General features: G+C 40.5%; 1 protein-coding gene across 7 annotated transcripts in view; it reads left to right on the top strand.

Annotated features, from left to right (window-relative positions):
- Positions 1-17,714, top strand: part of FREM1 (FRAS1 related extracellular matrix 1) — a 105,242-nt gene that overhangs the window by 20,128 nt on the left and 67,400 nt on the right. For all 7 annotated transcript variants that reach the window (XM_054032427.1, XM_054032428.1, XM_054032429.1 and 4 more), the window contains 8 exons: positions 3,641-3,735; positions 5,674-5,975; positions 6,483-6,679; positions 8,183-8,506; positions 10,658-10,766; positions 12,410-12,541; positions 15,857-16,201; positions 16,822-16,964. In XM_054032427.1, the coding sequence (XP_053888402.1) occupies positions 3,641-3,735; positions 5,674-5,975; positions 6,483-6,679; positions 8,183-8,506; positions 10,658-10,766; positions 12,410-12,541; positions 15,857-16,201; positions 16,822-16,964 (1,647 nt within the window). The remainder of the gene's footprint in view (positions 1-3,640; positions 3,736-5,673; positions 5,976-6,482; positions 6,680-8,182; positions 8,507-10,657; positions 10,767-12,409; positions 12,542-15,856; positions 16,202-16,821; positions 16,965-17,714) is intronic.

Raw genomic sequence — 17,714 nt, 5'->3', positions numbered from 1 at the left:
TTAGCTTCTACATGCCCCTCCTTTTGGACCCTCTGATGCTGGGGGCATGCGTAGGAGAAAAGAGGGGAGTGGCCAGGACTTCTCTATGCCCTAGTGAATCCCCCAGGGCTGGAGTGGCTCCTTGAGAAACAGGCAGCTGAGCTGCATTCCTACCCTGAGCTGTGCCAAGCACTAGATTGGAACCGCGTCTCCAGGAGCACTGGGAATGTGGATTCACCACAACCTTACTTCTTGGACACCTGGAAAACAGAGCCAGAAGCTGTCTTCTCACCCTCACCTCTTCCTCTTCCTTCAGTGGCCAGGGCCCTCTCATAAGACCTTCTGTTCTAGGGAGGTGGCAGGGGGCCCCTGTTCTACCTTGGCTACTTGGAGGAGGCAACAACCAAAGCAAGGAGCCTTCCTCTCCAATCCCCCAGCATCCAGAGGAGCTGGGAGGGCACCCTCTTGAAATGGTGAAGGTGGCCCTCCTTATCAACAAGCAGCAGGGTGGCACTCTGGGGTAGTAGCAGCACCACCAACAGGGCCTCCTGGGTCTAGTCTAGTATGAAGGGGCCTGCTCTGCTTTGCTGTTGGGTTTGGAGCCAGATAGCTTAATCCTTGACTCTAGTCTCTGCTGCTCTTCCTTTTGCTGGAGGCTGTCTGAAGACTCAGGCAGATGTCACTGCAACACTTCCACTCAGCTCATATTTTCAATCTATTATTTGCAACTATTAGGGCTAGAAACTTTTAAAATCTAATCACATGACTTTGGAAGGCAGAGTCCTAGGCACTGGCCTAAAGTGTTAACCTAACCTGAGTAAAGATATTAAGCTAGCCCATGGTTGGCGCTGAGCATGCTCTGTCAACCAGGAAATGCTGCAGTCAGAAACTGTCTCTAGTCTGATATGGTTTATTGTCATTTAAGTGAATAATGTGCTAGGAATGTTTGACAATTTAATTATAAATTGTAATTGAAAAGCAGTTGAAGTGGAAAAAATAAAGCTAGACAGTAATTAGGAAAAGATTTAGCTCTCCTTTGTTTTACTTAGGAAATTTATAGACAATTACAGTTGCCTGTTTGTATAAAAGGAAAACATATTAGGAAACATAAAACAGATGTTTCTTTTAACAAAGCAGATTGTGTCTTTATTTTATAATCACTATCTATCAATGGTAGGAGGCTTGTGTAGAAAGGTCCTTCATTTTTTTTAAAATCTCCCTTGTTATCAGTTAAGAACAAGAACTAATGATGTCTTGTAAAAATGTTTATTCATAAGCTAAACCTTATCCTCTGGTGGATCACACAGCCTAAAACCAGAGATGCATGATGAAAACTGCGTTCTCAGACTCTGAGGCCAGATGCTCAACCTGTGTTGATCAGTGTAATGCCATGGATTTTGAAGGAGCTACATTGATTTACATCAGCTGAGAAGCTGACCCTTAACGTACAACGTTGAACTGTGGAGAGCTAGCATGCAGAAAGGGTTTTTTAAAATTATACACTGTGCATATTTGTTGTTTAGGCAAATGGTCCTAACTTCAGCTGATTATTCTTTCTTAACATCATGATTTGAGAACTTCAATTAACACTTTCTAGTTTACTAATTAAAATAATATTTAAATATCATTCCACTCTATAATAGAGAACATGTATTTCACAACACTTTGATTAATGTTAGTATGTTAACCAAAGTCATCACTAAAAAGGAAAGAGAAAGGCAGGTTAAGGCTGATAAAGTTGTTCACTGTTAGGTTACGTACTGAAAAATCACAAGGCACCCTTTTAGGAGTTTCTTAGTTTTTCTTAGACATAGAAGAGAGATTCAAAAGAACAAGAGATTCAGACAGTAGCGTAGCCAGCACATTTCGCACAGGCTGCTTCCACAGAAGTAAAAGATAGAACATTTGTTGCAACAATGAATCTGGTTTGATTATTTCCAGGATACTGTAGCTAGTTAAGTTTATCTTAACCCAGCTGTATCTTCTTGGAGAACAAACTAACCTTAAAATATTATTCTCCGCTGTGCACTTATCTATGAAAATTGAAGTCAGGGGATATATTTGAAGACCCCAGAAACAAATGACAGTTACCATCTGGTTTCAAGTCAATAAGAACAACATGCAACAGAAATTCACATTATATTTTTAAACATTGACAAGCTGTTGCAATGTAAATACTTTCATAATATAAAAGAAATGTAAATTCTAGTTTTGTGGAATTTACTGAAAGAAACAAAAGGCAGTATTTTCATCCAGCATTAGTTAATGACTGTCCTGTTACCAAAGGGTTGACCTATTGCTGAATGCTGAAGAGCTGCTGCTTTTGATTATGGAAGGCCCAATACTTTTAGGGGAAAGTTGCCTCCTGTGATAGATACACTGATGACATGCATATTTGTCTTCACATCAGGCATTAATTCAGCAAAGCATTTGAGTATGTGTGCGAATCCATCATTATTCTGCAAACCACTCAAGCAAGTCCCGTCAATGGAATTTAAGTGCGTGCTGCTCTGACTGAAACTAACATGTAGTTATTCTTTTTTAAATTTGTAGAATACCAGTCGCCCCTTGGTGCCCAGTATTTCTCTGCTTCTTTTGCTAACTCTGTACTACAGTTCAGGGCAACTGCACCTGCATTTCCTCTAGTAGTCCAGCCAGGGTACCCGCTCTCAGGCTTCCGGCTCCCCAGCCATTGCCTTTCTGGGTGGAGTCACATGTCTCTCCTTTCTGACTGGTGTATTTCCAGGCTGCACAGTTCCCTGCCTTCAGTGTGTATTTCCCAGCACAGATAGGTTGCCCAAGGACACCTGCTTGTTTTTCCTTCAGAAATGGTTAACAGATGTAATTGCTACAGTTATAAAGAACCACACAGTACTTTCTATGCAAGCCTACTTCATTCTTAAGCTAATATATACAAGAAACATTCCAATAACATATTTGTTGACATTACTAAAAAATTACAAAGAAAACATATTAAAAATAATAAATGAGCCAAAATGCATGCTAATGAGCTTAGCAGAATTAACCCCAACCCTTACATGGATTCTGGCAGGAGCAGTCCTCCAACCTTCCACCCAAGGGGAGTTCTTGGGATTACCAGTTCATCATAGTTTCAGCTCAAATAGCATTATGCTCACAACATGTTTAACTCACACTTTATATGGTTTGGGGGTCTTTGAGAACAGGTAGCTCCTACACAATGGGTATCTTTGAAAGGTTGGCTATGGAGGAGAGAATTTGCATTCCCCTCACCCAAAGATATTTCCTAGGAAATCCACTTCACACTTATTGTTCCAAAAAAAGACCCTGGATGTTCCTAATACCTTCCAGAGATTGCATTAATCTTGTCTTCCTGATAAAGTTCCATACATCTCATAATGGTGTATAAACCTTTGCATTTCTAATACAATGACCTGCAAAGATGGTCAACTTAATTCAGTGAAGTTTAATTTTTATTCAGTGAAGTTGGTTCAGGATGTGGATAGTCTGTCACACACTGAACAACAAAAGTCTGACTTCTGTTTTGTAGAAACAAAATACAAATTAAAAAGTGCGCTTTGCTCTAAGAACACTTCTCTGACAATCAGCGAACAGAAGAAGGAAATGCTGGAACCTGACATTCTCGACAGCATTTACTTATCTATTCTTTCCATCTCAATAGGTATTTGACTGTCATTTCCTTCCAAATGAAATCAAGTATACTCATAATGGCTGTCCAATTTTAGATGAAGACATGATCATGCTTAGGCTGTACAGGTAAGCAGCACTGAAGCATTATGTATTATTATCACTAGTAAAAACAACTGTTTTTCATAAAGAAAAAGCAGTCTATTTTTCAGGCAAATAAAAATTCTTCCATTTATATCTGCAGTAACTACTTATGTACACTGGAAGGCATCATTAACCAATAACCCATGCTGTGATCTATTTATAGTATTATCTGTCAAAATATATATGAGAAACACTCTGATAACATATTTGTTGACATTACTAAACATTGGTTTATTTGTATGCTACAGAAACTGACTGATTCTTCCTGTTACTGTTAATACTGACAACAGCACTTACAAAGTGCATCACATTCTCAAAGTGCTGCACAGACATTAAGGGTCAGATTCTGTTACCTTTACTCCCACTGAACAGTGCTTTCCTCCACAAGTAATCCCTCTGACGTCAATGGGATTTCTTGTGGCGTAAGATACTATTCAACATAAGTGAGGAAATGACAATCAGGCCATAAATAATTCTCATGATCCCTCTTTAGATATAATTTTCCTGGATGGGAAACAAAAACATATTGTCTTGAAAGTTTATGCCCACTGGATTCTGCTGTATCAGGGCCTGAAATAATCTCTGGTATAAATTAGAGCAGCCCCTTTGTGATATGATGGTAATTGGGGCAACATAAGTTTTTAATATATTTATCCTCACAACATCCCTATGAGATAGCACAATACTATTAACCCCATTTGACAAATGGAGAACTGAGGCAGAGAGGCTAAGTGACTTTCCAAAGGTCACACAGGAAGTCTGCAGCACAGCAGAACCTTCCAAGACCCTAGTCCCCTAATCATTGGACAATCCTTCTTGTCCATGCACCAAAGGAATGGCATATAGGAGTTGGAGTGGATTAAAGTGCCAAGAATGGGGGGATACAATGTTTCCCTTGATGGAATCTGTAGTATGTCAGGGTTCAATATAGGCATCTTAGAGGAAGACAGATCAATGAGATGATGATACAGGGTTTCTAATTGATCTCATTAGCATGTAGAGAGGAGGTACAGGAAGGCACAGCCAGATGGCAAGAGCTACAAAGAAGATTTGTGGATCAGCAATAGCAAGGATATGTGAAGAAACAGAGCAGAAGCCACTATTGGAAGAGGAGGAAACTGGAATAGTGGTGTAGGAGTGGGGAAGAGAGAGAGAAATCAGGTTCATGAGATAAGTAGAACAAGTTCGTGGGGAATTTTGAACTGGATCCTGAAATGAATAGGGAGTCAGTGGAGTCTCTCAGTGAGGGTAATGTGATCACATTTTTTATACGTGTGAAAAGGTAGGCTGCAATATTCTTCACCTTCTGGAGTCTGGAGATCTAAGATTTGGAGATACCTCAGAGAAGGGAGTCAAAATAGTCAAGGTGAGAAGGCACTTATAAGTTTCAGCTGTGGTAAATCTGAAGAAGTGGCATACCCTAGCAATGTCATGGAGATGGCATGTAAGTAGGTACCCTGTGTTTTCTAGCATAGTGCACATACAATGGATAGGGTGCAAACTCACTCATGTATTTCTGAGAACACCTTTATAGCTCACCTACATGACAGCAGCTATTAAATTCCCTGAGCTTGGTTGTTCCCACTGTTGTTTCCTGAGACACCTTTGTCCTGGCCCTAAATTCAAGATGCCTTATAAGACAATCAAATCATTATCCTGGATTCAAACAAATAAGAACAACCTGGTTTGGGATGAGTCCATGGAAATAACTCTGCACCTCCAAGCCAGAGCCCTCAATACCACGGTGAGTCAGGAGAAAAGCCCTGCATCTCTATCAGGGTCATAAAACTTGACCACCTAGTTATGTGGTGACAAGGAGATGTGCAGAAATGGGGAATTTCAGAGTTGAGGATAATGCTGAGTTCACAGGCAATGGAGGGAAGTTGGATTGACATATTACTAATTATTTTTTATCCTCGACAGATTTACAGAAACTGAAACATTCACAGAAATGTTCATCCTTCAAGTGCAATTACTTGAGCCAGATTGTAATATCATCAAAATGAGCACCAATGTGCTGGAGGTCCCTGAATTTTATGGCCTGTCCAGGGAGATTGACAAGAATGTGCTCACTTTTGACTATGACAAGAAGACAAACCTGGAGTGCACCATCAAACTGGCTTCTTTAGAAACTCTTCTACCAGCCCATGGTCAACTTGTCATTGGAGAACCTCAGCAAGAAGAGCCTCGTGGAGATCAACCTCATAGCTTCTTCCCTAGATCCAGTATGATATGCTTTAATTGTTTGTATTAACAACATTTGCAAAGAGAGTGGACAGAATACCTGCCACAATACCTGCCACAATAGTATCCTTCATATGCGTTGCTAAGATCTGTTACTTAAAATGGATGTGGTGATGCAACTAAGAATCAGAGAGAGCAGGAGGATATTAGGGATAAAATGGAAGTTAAGGGTGCTCAGTCCTCCAGGATTGGCTATGTCTTTGAAGATCTACAATAAAGCTTCTAGGCTTTGGGCATAGTATTGTTGGATTAATATCTGAGCCAGAATGAAAGGCTAATGTGACCAGAAACACAACAAAGAAAGTGAAGTTGGAGCTGGAAAATGTCAATCAACCCAACACAATTGTTATTTGGGGGGCGGGCGGGGGAAGGAGTCCTATGCTATGTCACATTGCCCTTTTACGGCACTTTTAGCTGAGTGTTCCTGTACTGTTTATCAAGTTTATTGTTTAAACAAATATTTTACTACAGCTTCTATTGGATTATAGAGCACAGAACAAGCCAAAGGTGCAGGAGTGGGCTCTGTGATCCAGAACTGAAGATGATTCAGAACACCAAAATGAGCTGTGAGGAATTTTTGCTGATGGGAATTAGATATCAGCATCTTGACCCTCCTTCACCCAACATTGATTATATTCCTATCAGGCTGGACCTCACAGACAGCAGAAGCAAAACGCTGCACAAGGTAGAGTTTTATACAGCTGTATAGTTTCTGGTATTCTGTCGTGTTCATGATTTTATTTGTGTGAGTAGACAACAGGCCAAATTAATGGCTTCCATAATTCCACTGAAGTAAATGGAGTTACACTGGAGACAAATGCTGCCCAATAACTTGAGTACTCAGAGAAGCAATTACTAGGTATAAAAAAGGGGGTGGGAGGAGTGGGATGGTGAGGAATAGGAAAAATCATTATGTATGACATCACAATCATTATCAGTAACTGAATTACTTTGCGTAATAACCTCATAGTGAGAGCCTGTATAGTGGTTAAAGTACAGGACTCAAGGTCAGGGCTTCTATTCTTAGGCCTGCTACTAATGTGACCTTCCTGACCAAATCACTTCAGACCAGTTTTTCAAAAGTAGACAGTAATTTTGGAAGCCCAACTTAAGATACTGGAGAACTGATTTGCAGAGGCACTGAGACCCACAACTTCAGCTGAAGTCAATAGGAACTGCATATGCTCAGCACCTGTGAAAATCAGGCCCTTGGAATCTCAGGTTGAGCATCCAAAAACAGAATCACCCCAAATTAGAATTTGTCTTTAACGTATTTGTGAGTCAGTTTCCCCATTTGTACACTGCAGATAACACCACTTACCTACATCACAGTAGGGCAGTGAGCATTAATGAATGTCAGCATAACCACTTTGAGATGCTGTCACAAATCTGTCCTGGGCAGAGCACCCCTTTCCGGAGCTAGATGGGGAGTACAGGCAAGTGGCTGTAATTGCCCACACCCCTGCAGGAGTTGTGGGGCATGTCAGTCTAGAGGGGCCAGTGCTCAACCCTCCAGCCAAGGCCTTCTGGCTGGTTCTTTCCCTCTCAGGATCTCAGGTGAAACAAACAAAACCATCCACAGTCAGCAAACAAAGTTAAATAAAAGCAGAAAGGAAAAGCAAGAAACCCATAGGCAGCTTCAGTGAGGATATTGACCTCTCTCACTTCAGAGGGCCTTGGAAATATCACAGTCTGCCCCAGAGTCCACTGGGTCTCCAGTATAAGTCTCAGTCTCTTTCCACTGCTTATCCCAGGGGGTCTGTGTCCTCCTTTCTGCAAGAGCAGAGGCACTATTGGCTGGCAGACCTCTCTCTGGGAACAGGGGAGCTCAACAGCCTGTTACCTTCCCAAGGTTCCCACCATCTGAGTGGAGTTTTCTTCCTTTTAACTCCTCCTCCAATCCTGGCATGATTTGCAGCTTTAGGGGGTGGGGCCAAAGCAGCTCCTTAATAGTTCATAGGTTCTCCATGTGGGGGTCATGATTATCCTGCCCTTCCCATAAAATGGCAGGGGGAACCCAACAGAAAAAAGGTTGAAAACCAGTGGGTTAGTTCTTTAGGACTCAGATCAACAAAGGAAATGAACATGTGCTTAACCTTACGCATACAGTATGCTTAAATACCATTGGAGTACTCATATAAAATCTTACTTGACCTATATTCTGCCCTGACTCTTTTTCCTTTCATAGACAGAGCATGCATGGCTCCCTGTCCAAATCAAAGGTGCCATTCCCAACCAAATCCCCAGAGCTGCCTTCATGGCTATGTTCATCCTGGAGGTGGATCAGTTTATTTTGAGCCCCATGACAACAACAACGGTGGATGCTGAAGACAGTGAAACACCCAAATCCCTGCTAGTGTTCAACATTACCAAGCCACCCCCACAAGGCTACATCACTCATCTGTTAGACCATACCAAGCCTATCACCTCCTTCACCTGGAAAGATCTCAGTGAGATGCTTATCGCATATCAGCCTCCAAACAACAGCCATACAGAGAGGAGGAATTATGAGGTAACAATGGGACATACAGAGCCTCTTCTTTTTCCCCCCTCTCTAGCATTCAGTAAGTTGTAAATAGATGTGTTCATTTGTAATAGGTATCTATGAGCAAAAGGAATATTTCTATTGATATGAAACATACCTCACTAAAATGTGAGGTGTATTTTAATGACATTTTTCTTTGAAGTCTGCTGCTATTACTGCTGGGACTCCCATGAAAGAGAATCCTGTGACCCTGGCGAGCTACCATAGACCCCCTAAAATGTCCCCTCAGTCTGCTGGAGAGCTCAACCTTGCCTGACCAAAATGTTTCACTTAAGGGATCTTATCTCTCTACGTCCCTGCCCATCATTTGTTGAGCACTGACTTCCTTTCACACATTTTCATACATTCTTACCTCTGGTGCTATAAGAGTCACATTCTCTGTATCTACTGAGGTCACTATTTACTGCAAATCACCTCTGCAACCTAGCGGCAAATTCTTTGTATAATATACAGACAGTAGGCTTGATTCCAATCTCATTGATGTGTTTTACATCTGGTAACTCCACTGACTTCATTGGAGTTACTCAAGTTTCTTGCTGGTGTGAGTGAGTTCAGAATCAAGTCCTATGTATATTTTATTATTTCTTTAGAATTTTAAATGGTACTGTCTGCTGAGTATACTACCCAGCTGTACTTCATTATGAGGTCTGGCACTAATTCTGACATATCAGTTTACCACAAATCAGGTGTTCTTTTGCTGTACACTACTTATTTAGGCCAGGTCTACACTAAACATTTACATCGGTATAACTACATTGCTCGATGTGAAAAATCCACACCCCTGAGCAACCCAGTTGTACTGACCTAACCCCCAGCGTAGACAGTGCTCTGTCGACGGGAGGGCTTCTGTTGACTCAGCTACCGCCTCTCGCTGAGGTCAATTAACTGAGCCCATGGGAGAAGCTCTTTCGTCGGTGCAGTAGCGTTTTCACTGAAGTGCTACAGAGGTTCAACTGCGCTGCTGCAGCTTTTTAAATGTTGATCTGCCCTCAATCTATTGACATCAGAAACGCCAAGTTGTGAGACTAAGATTACAGAAATATTTTACGTCCTAAAGAAATGAATTGCACATCTTTTCCAGCGTTGCCCATAACAGTGTTTAGCTGTGTTCCTCATGTCAGGTCTGTGCCACTGGGTTTTACTTATTTTTGTATGAAGTCTTCCTTGATATTTTATTCTTGATATAAATATTTTGCGGCATTAAGTGTTACAGCATTTAATAATAGTACACTGTGGGAAGGAGACAGAAGAGGTGAGGTAGGACAGAAATTATGTATTTTCAAAAGCAGTTTGATGAGAGAAAGAGTCCAGGGAGAGATCCAGGTAGATAGTTGCAGGTGGCAGGAGATGCGGAAAGGGGCTCATTCTAACAGTGGCGAGATATATGAAGAGACAGGAAGTCCGAGACAAGGCAAATGGATGAAGAAGGAATAGGCAGGGAAATAGAGTGACATGGTCTATGCAGTAAAATATTGTGGTACCTGAGTTTGATCCCAGTAGATTGACAGGGCATGTCTATTTTAGTTCAGCAGGGTCATGGGACCCTCAAAGGAATTCAAGCAGTAATAGCAGCTGTCTGAGGAAACTGTAAGTAAAAATCTGCCTGATGGGCTCACCTTCAAGAATCCCTGGGAAGTGTTTGTTTTTAAAAACTTATTTTTTGTACAACTTGTACTTAATTTTCCTCACATTTTTATTTACCATATTGCATCTGATAGACTTAAAAAGCAGAAGCTGAGCAAGGAAATGTACCCCAAAGCTTTTTATTGTTGCAAAACCTCTGTGTGAGTATAGTCCGCCCTAGTGCAAATTAAAATGTGTATCTTTCCTGTTCATTTATATAAATTTATAACCATATTTAATCTTATTTTCCCTACATTACCTGTAAAGATCACCTCACAGAAAAACAGAGCTATAAGATGGTACAGAAAACTAGGGGTTCGAATAACATACTGAACTACTTTAGATTTGTTCCTTTGGTTGTCATATTATCCGAATCCCTTGAAGTTTAGAGTGCCTAATATTTCAGTTATCTGCATGCTGCATATACTTTGTCACACATAGACAAAGATATTTCAAACTGTTTTTTCAACAAAGGTATGTCTTTTCATATAACAGGTGGAGTTAGAGGTTCATGACTTCTACTTTGAAAGGAGTTCACCAATCACTGTGCATATCTCCATCAGAACAACAGATACAAATGCTCCTCGGGTTTCATGGAATACAGGTAAGATTGAATTTCACTGAGTGAATTCTGCTACAAAATGTATGTTGATGCAGAGATGGGTTGAAGGTACACCTCTACCCCGATATAACACGACCCAATATAACACGAATTCGGATATAATGCGGTAAAGCACTGCTCCGGGGGGGGGGGGGGGTTGCGCACTCCGGCGGATCAAAGCAAGTTTGATATAACGTGGTTTCACCTATAACACGGTAAGATTTTTTGGCTCCCGAGGATAGCGTTATATCGAGGTAGAGGTGTACAAAGTTCAGGTTTGGATCCACAGTCTGCCCAGCTCAAAGTTCAGGGCGTGTGTGTGTGGGGTGTGTGTGTGTGTGTGTGTGTGTGTTTCTCCTTATCTATTTTGGTGTGACCCAGTCATAGAAGCTAGAACAAATGTCAGAATAAAAATGTAGAGTAACAGAAGCAGGAAATGGGGGTATGAGAAAATCAAGATATTCTGTATCTTAATTAAATACAGTGATTACATTTTACTTTCTGCCACTTTTAAAAAAAAATACATTCCTTCCTATTTTGTTTCCCATATAATTCCCTTTGTTCCTTGTATATTAATCTGCACAACCTATGCTCTTCTCTTGTTCAGAGGTCAATCCTAAAGAAGTTACAGACTTGTTGTAGGAATCACTTGGAAAAATGCTATGATCTGTGTTATGCAGTAGGTCAAACTAGATGATCATAATGACTAGGAGATACTTTGATGTTATTTACTGAGAGGCTGTTGTGTGGAACGATCTATGTCTTAAATCAGGCCAATGGATTCTGTTGGAGAGGGAGTTAAAAGTGGTGTCAGAGAGTTGTATGGCTTTTCTAGCCTTGTCTGCTGTTTTGACAATATTAATGTATTATTTTATGTTAATATTTATAAATATTCATTAGTCACAAAAACCTATGGGTACATTTATACTACTATTAAGAACATAATCTGAAAACACATCATGGACCAACTTCACGTCAGTGCTATTCCTTTGAAATCAAGCAGTGAGTTTGATCTCTGAGATAGACCCCATCAGTAGCCAACCCATCTTTAACACCTGAAGATGACCATAGAAGCAGTGTTGTCACAATAGAAGGGAGTATTGAGAAGAACAGTCCTCAGCCTTCCCTTAGAGAAAAGTGCCCACAAATCTAACCCAACCTGAAATGTATGCTTAAGTAACAAGTTGGGCCATGCACTGTGCCTTGAAGGTCAACCAACTTTGGGCTCTAGTGCATTGACAAAGGAAGTGAATACCAGAACCGAAGGCATTCCACTAACTCCAGCCTCCCATCTCCTGGATATTCAAGTCTATGAGCTCTCAATAGGAACACCTTAGCTGATTTACTGTCAGGAAAGTATATAGGCAGGAAGTTGGTCTGTTAGCTGGGAACCAAACTGTTTTATTCCTCTGTAATAGAGATCTGAGGGGCATTGACTAAAGTAAAAGTGCCTGGAATGAAAGCTGATAGTAGGGCTTTAAGTTATTTTTGAAATGCCTATTTGAAGGCAATTATGTTGATGGAATTTAATTTGTTCCTTCTCCTGACCATTTGCACAAAGCACTACAATAGATACACTTGATAGCCTTGAATCTCATCCAGTTATAAACACACGCTTTGCTGAACCTATTCTCTGTTCTTTGTAGGCCTTGATCTCCTGGAAGGGCAGTCCCGACCAATCACATGGCAACAGTTTCAAATAGTGGACAATGACAACATCAGGGGTGTTCGCTTGGTCACAATTGACGGCTTACAGCATGGACGGCTCACTGTAAGAGGTAAATTGCCATTTCCTCTTTAGGGATTGGAAACAAATTGTGCATTCCACCTTTAGTGGATCGAATACAATAAAGATAGTTAGGTCCCTGGCTCTCATTGAAATCATTGAGAGTTAGATGCCTAAATACCACTGAAGTCTATGGAGTTACACCAGTGTAAAACCAATATCTCTGGGAGGGCAGTAAGGTCCAATATGTATTTTTCCTCGTCTATGCTGTTTGTAGAGAAGAGCAAAACTGGAGGTGTTTTTATTTTTGCAAAACTCCGTATACATTAGCCATGGTTTTGGTTTTGCTAGTTTGGATCCAAATCCCATTTGGTTTGAGCCCACAGGTGGAAAAGATTGATGGAAAGGTCCAATCTTTACTCTTTTTATTTTTTTTATAAACATTTGTTTAAGTTTATTCCCTTTGCTGACTGTGTGTGTGTGTGTGTGTGTGTGTGTGTGTGTGTGTGTGTAGATGGTTAACTGATAGGCACAAAGATCTAAATGACTGAACAGTATCTGATTTAAAATATTTTGAAACTATGTTCTATACAGGATTTCAGTTAACATTAAGATGACCAGCATTTGACCAGAGGGAGCAAAAACTAGAACTGCTCTGCATGGATTTATTCCTTCCTATTTATCAAAAGTACCCTTGATGATGTCTTTAGTTACATTAATACTATTTTAGGAGCAGTTTTGTTACTTTACTGTTTGTTACCTAATAGTTTTGCTCCCTCTGCTGTCTGGCTACTTCTACTGCTGTTGAATAATAATAATGTAGAGGGAAGTATTAAGACTGGGTATTTAAAAAAAAAATCCTCTAAAAAGAGGTGAATTTAAGGAAATAAACTATATCTCAATAAACTATTCACTCAATTTGAGTAAATGTGACCTAGCTCAAATGTAATTATTTTCCTTTGCCACTACTGTGTTAAAGATGTGGCTAAAGAATAGTGGAGCTTGCTAACTGAGGAAAGCTTCTAAGTAAATATAGGTATTATTTAGAATCTGGAGCTTATTCTCCGGCAGATTATAGAAGTCTATAAATAGATCAAATTTTGGACCTAAACTCCTTTACAATATTGCAGTAAATCAAGTCCAAACTTGACTTTTCGGGGTGATAATCTTTCATGTAGTGAATGTTATTGCATACCATTACAATATTCTTAAGCATCCCTGATATCAGTAAGTGCAGAGGAATCGTTTTATTACTTTGAAAATGTAGGGCTTAATTCTCTATTCCATTAACACCATTTTTACATTAGTGTAGCTCCATAGATGAGTATAATCAGAGTGAGGTTCCAGAGTGTTAATGTAGTTTCTTTGGAGCAAAAAGAAACATTATCAATATAAAAATCATACCCTTAAAAATCCTTTCTTCTTTTATTAATAGCTTTGATTATAAAACTGAAAGAATTTTAAAGATCTAAATGATTTTTCTCTATTTATGCTACGTTGCTATTTATGATACTTTTTACATTTTACTCGGCTTGACAATGAAATGAGACTGCCCTGTTTCATTTTCATTGTGATCATCAGTTTTAGTTTCTGGTTTTTATGCAGTAGCACAATGCTGTTGTGTTTGCGAAAATGTTTAAGTAAAAGAAATCCATCCTGTGGCTGTAATAAAAGAAAAACCATTAAACTTTTAAAAATGTTATTGAATTTTCAGATATGGAAAAATATAAATGAGATCTAAACACGTATGTGCAAGACAATAAAGTTAATATTAAAAAAGGAAAATAAAAGAAACTATCCGAAAGGATATATGTCCTGTATTCCAACAAGATGTTGTCTGGAGTCTTCCATCATATGTGTAGTTGTGTATTGTTGTCGTTTTACAAATAATTACTTCACACAATTTCCTGTAATATATAAATTCAGGGCTGGGCTGTGGATTTACCATTAGCCATGAGTAAGGCAAGTCAATTGTACTGCCCCAGCAGTTAAACAGAGAATTGGGACTCAGAATCACAATCTGGTCCATGGTTCCCTCCTTGCTTTGGGGGGAGCTGTTCTGAGCAGATTACATCTCCCTGTATACCAGAGATGCACCAGCTGGCATGTTGGGAGGTAGGGTCAATGCTCTTCCCATACCCCAGTCCTTTCCCTCCCACTCCCCACACACCTGTGCAGCCAGATGTATCTGGCTCACAAAAGTTGCTCTCCCAGCAATGCTAGTAACTCCATTCCATGGGCACACAGGGTAATCCACAACCTTGCCCTCAATAAACTTTTCAACAATATATCTTTTTTTTTTTTTTTGTCTTGTACAAGTCGATTAGATATCCAAACCTGGAGTTTAGCATTCCAGTTAAGCATAACTAGTTTGATAGAGATTACTAATAAAGGCAATGCCCACTGAAATCAATGGAAAGATTCCTGTTAACCTCAGTGGGCACTGAATTAGGCTCAACATTTCTACCAACTATTTAATATGCCATTTTGTATTATTTGGCAATACTAAGTGCCAAATCGTAGGGCCTGTTTATGGACCAAAGAAGGCTTCTGAAGCCTGGGAACTGGTATGGTTCTATGGCATGGCAGCTGGGATAACTGTTGAGAGAGAGGCTCCACAGGGGAACTTTGCTCCTGTTGTGCACTGTAAAGCAGTGTTGTATGTAGCTCTCTCTGTGCCACCACACAAGGAGTTTTTTGTGGGGCATTGTATGTGTGCAACAATTGGATCGACAACTATCGTAGAAACCCTCCTCCAGTAGGAAATTTCAGGGTCTGGAAATACTATTGCAGCTGGGAATGGCTGTGCTGGTGCGCTGTAGTCTTGAAGTGGGAGAGTATTCCGCCCCTGTGCCCCTGAAGAAATCCCCTGCTCTAGAGTCAGAATTTGATCCTCAAGGCATTTTACCTAAATGAACAGTTGTGTGTGAGCATATAGTGCTGAGTACAATAGAGGTTCTATCCCTGTCTGGGACCTCTAGGTACAAATAAATAATAATAATTAATAATGGATGTTACTTTTTGCTTACAATGAAATATTGATCTGTAATCAGAAAGCATATACTCTTTGGGCTTAAAATAAATTGTGACTGATGCTTTAAGAAGCAGTGGTAGATAGCAAACACTGATGTCTTCAAATGATCTATATGACAGCATTGATATTGTGGGGAGTTGTGTTTGCTACCACAGTTGTGTAACCGTTAGCAAAGTAACTTAGTAACTATGCTGGACCATGTTAATACTTTGTGTTTAGATAGGTTTTGAATGAGTTTTTCTAACTCTCACATGTATTTCCCCCCCCTTAATAAAATTCATACTGAGGCTGAATTACACATCTTTGAACCGTCTTCTTTCATTCTTTTGACAGGAGGGAAAGGATTCATGTTCACGGTCTCTGACCTGAGGGCTGGGGTTGTTCGCTACCACCATGATGACAGTGACTCTACAAAAGATTTTGTGGTATTTAGGATCTTTGATGGTCACCACAGTATTCGCCATAAGTTTCCAATCAATATCCTGCCTAAAGATGACAGCCCTCCTTTCCTGATCAGCAATGTTGTAATTGAACTGTATGAAGGGCAGACCGTTCTGATCCAGGGCTCCATGCTTCAAGCGTCTGACATGGACTCCAGTGATGACTACATACTCTTTAATGTTACCAAACCACCACAGGCTGGAGAAATCATGAAGAAACCAGGGCCGAACCTTATAGGTAATCTAAGAAAACCACAGTAAGATGAACTTTCTTTTGCGCGGGCCAAACTGTGCTTGTGGTTACCTTGGTGTAAATCCTTTGAGTTGAATGGAGTTATTCTGGATTTACTTTGGTGTAACCGAGAGCAGAATTTAACCCAGAGTCATCTCAATCGAAGAATACTTTTCTGTTGTACTTTCTTGGCTAGACGAATTTGGGTGGTCAAGAGACTTCCTTGCTGCAATGATTCCTACCAAGCTGAAAATTAGAGGATGGCACTGATGGTGCTAAATTGAGAGTGGGGGATGGGGGTTCTTTTATTCCATCCCTGGACACAGAATCCCTTTGCTAGATTTGTTAGTTTTTATTTGTATAAATTCACCTTTTTTCCTCATCACTGGGCTTCAGAGCCATCACTGAGAATGCTCTTACTTCATATTGAACAATTATGAAGTTTTATCACAGTTTCTGATATAAAGATGGAGTTTTTAATCTCTTTCAGTGGATGCACTGGAGAAAGAAGAGAAACCATATAACAGGTCTCTTCTTTATGAGGATCAAGATGATCAAATTTACCAGTGATTAAAATTATAAACAGTTCTATGAAATGTGCTTTCTTTTATTCTTTGATTCAACAGGGTATCCTGTCACTGGCTTCCTTCAGAGAGATCTGTTTAATGGACTAATTTACTACCGTCACTTAGGAGGAGAAATATTTGAGGATTCCCTTGAGTTTGTCCTGTGTGATAGCCATGACCCACCCAATCTCTCAGAGCCACAGGTATTATGTTTGAGGATTTCTTGCAATGTGTCAGGGGTGGCTCTAGCTTTCTTGCCGCCCCAAGCACGGCAATCAGGCAGCTTTCGGTGGCTTGCCTGTGGGAGGTCTGCCAGTCCTGCGGCTTTGGCGTACCCGCCACTGAATTGCCGCCGAATCCATGGGACCGGCAGACCTCTCGCAGGCATGCTGCTGAAGGCTGCCTGACTGCTGCCCTCGCAGGGACCGGCAGGGCGCCCCCCCACGGCTTGCTGCCCCAGGCACGCGCTTGGAGCGCTGGTGCCTGGAGCTGCCGCTGCAGAGTGTGGAGTAAATGTCTGGACACCAGCATACCTTCCTACATTGGATTGTTGTAAACCTTGTGATTTTTCCCTCTTTCTAACTGCCAGTCCTAAAAGCACAGGCTAGGATGTGAAAACCAAGCTGCGTCCTTTTCTGTGTGCACATTATTGCCAAATTCTCCAGACCAAATTCTCCCCTCGTTTATAACTCAGCAACCCTATTTTCTTTAATTTTTGTCTGACAGGAGAATATTGTCAGATCTCAAAGGCATTAATGGAGATTGTATCAGGTGTTAAAATGAAAGGCCAAATTCATTCTAAGGGCTAGATCCTCAGCTAGTACTGGCAGTAGCCACTTGGAAGTCAATAGATTTGCACCTATTTATACCACCTGAGGATTGAGCTGACTGAATTTAATATTTCCTTGACTTCAGAGGCACACTGCCAAGATTTGTGAATTTAAAATGTGCCC

This window comes from Malaclemys terrapin, chromosome 6 (genome assembly GCF_027887155.1).
Source record: "Malaclemys terrapin pileata isolate rMalTer1 chromosome 6, rMalTer1.hap1, whole genome shotgun sequence".
Classification (NCBI taxonomy): domain Eukaryota; kingdom Metazoa; phylum Chordata; order Testudines; family Emydidae; genus Malaclemys; species Malaclemys terrapin.
This window is presented reverse-complemented; position numbering and strand designations above follow the sequence as displayed.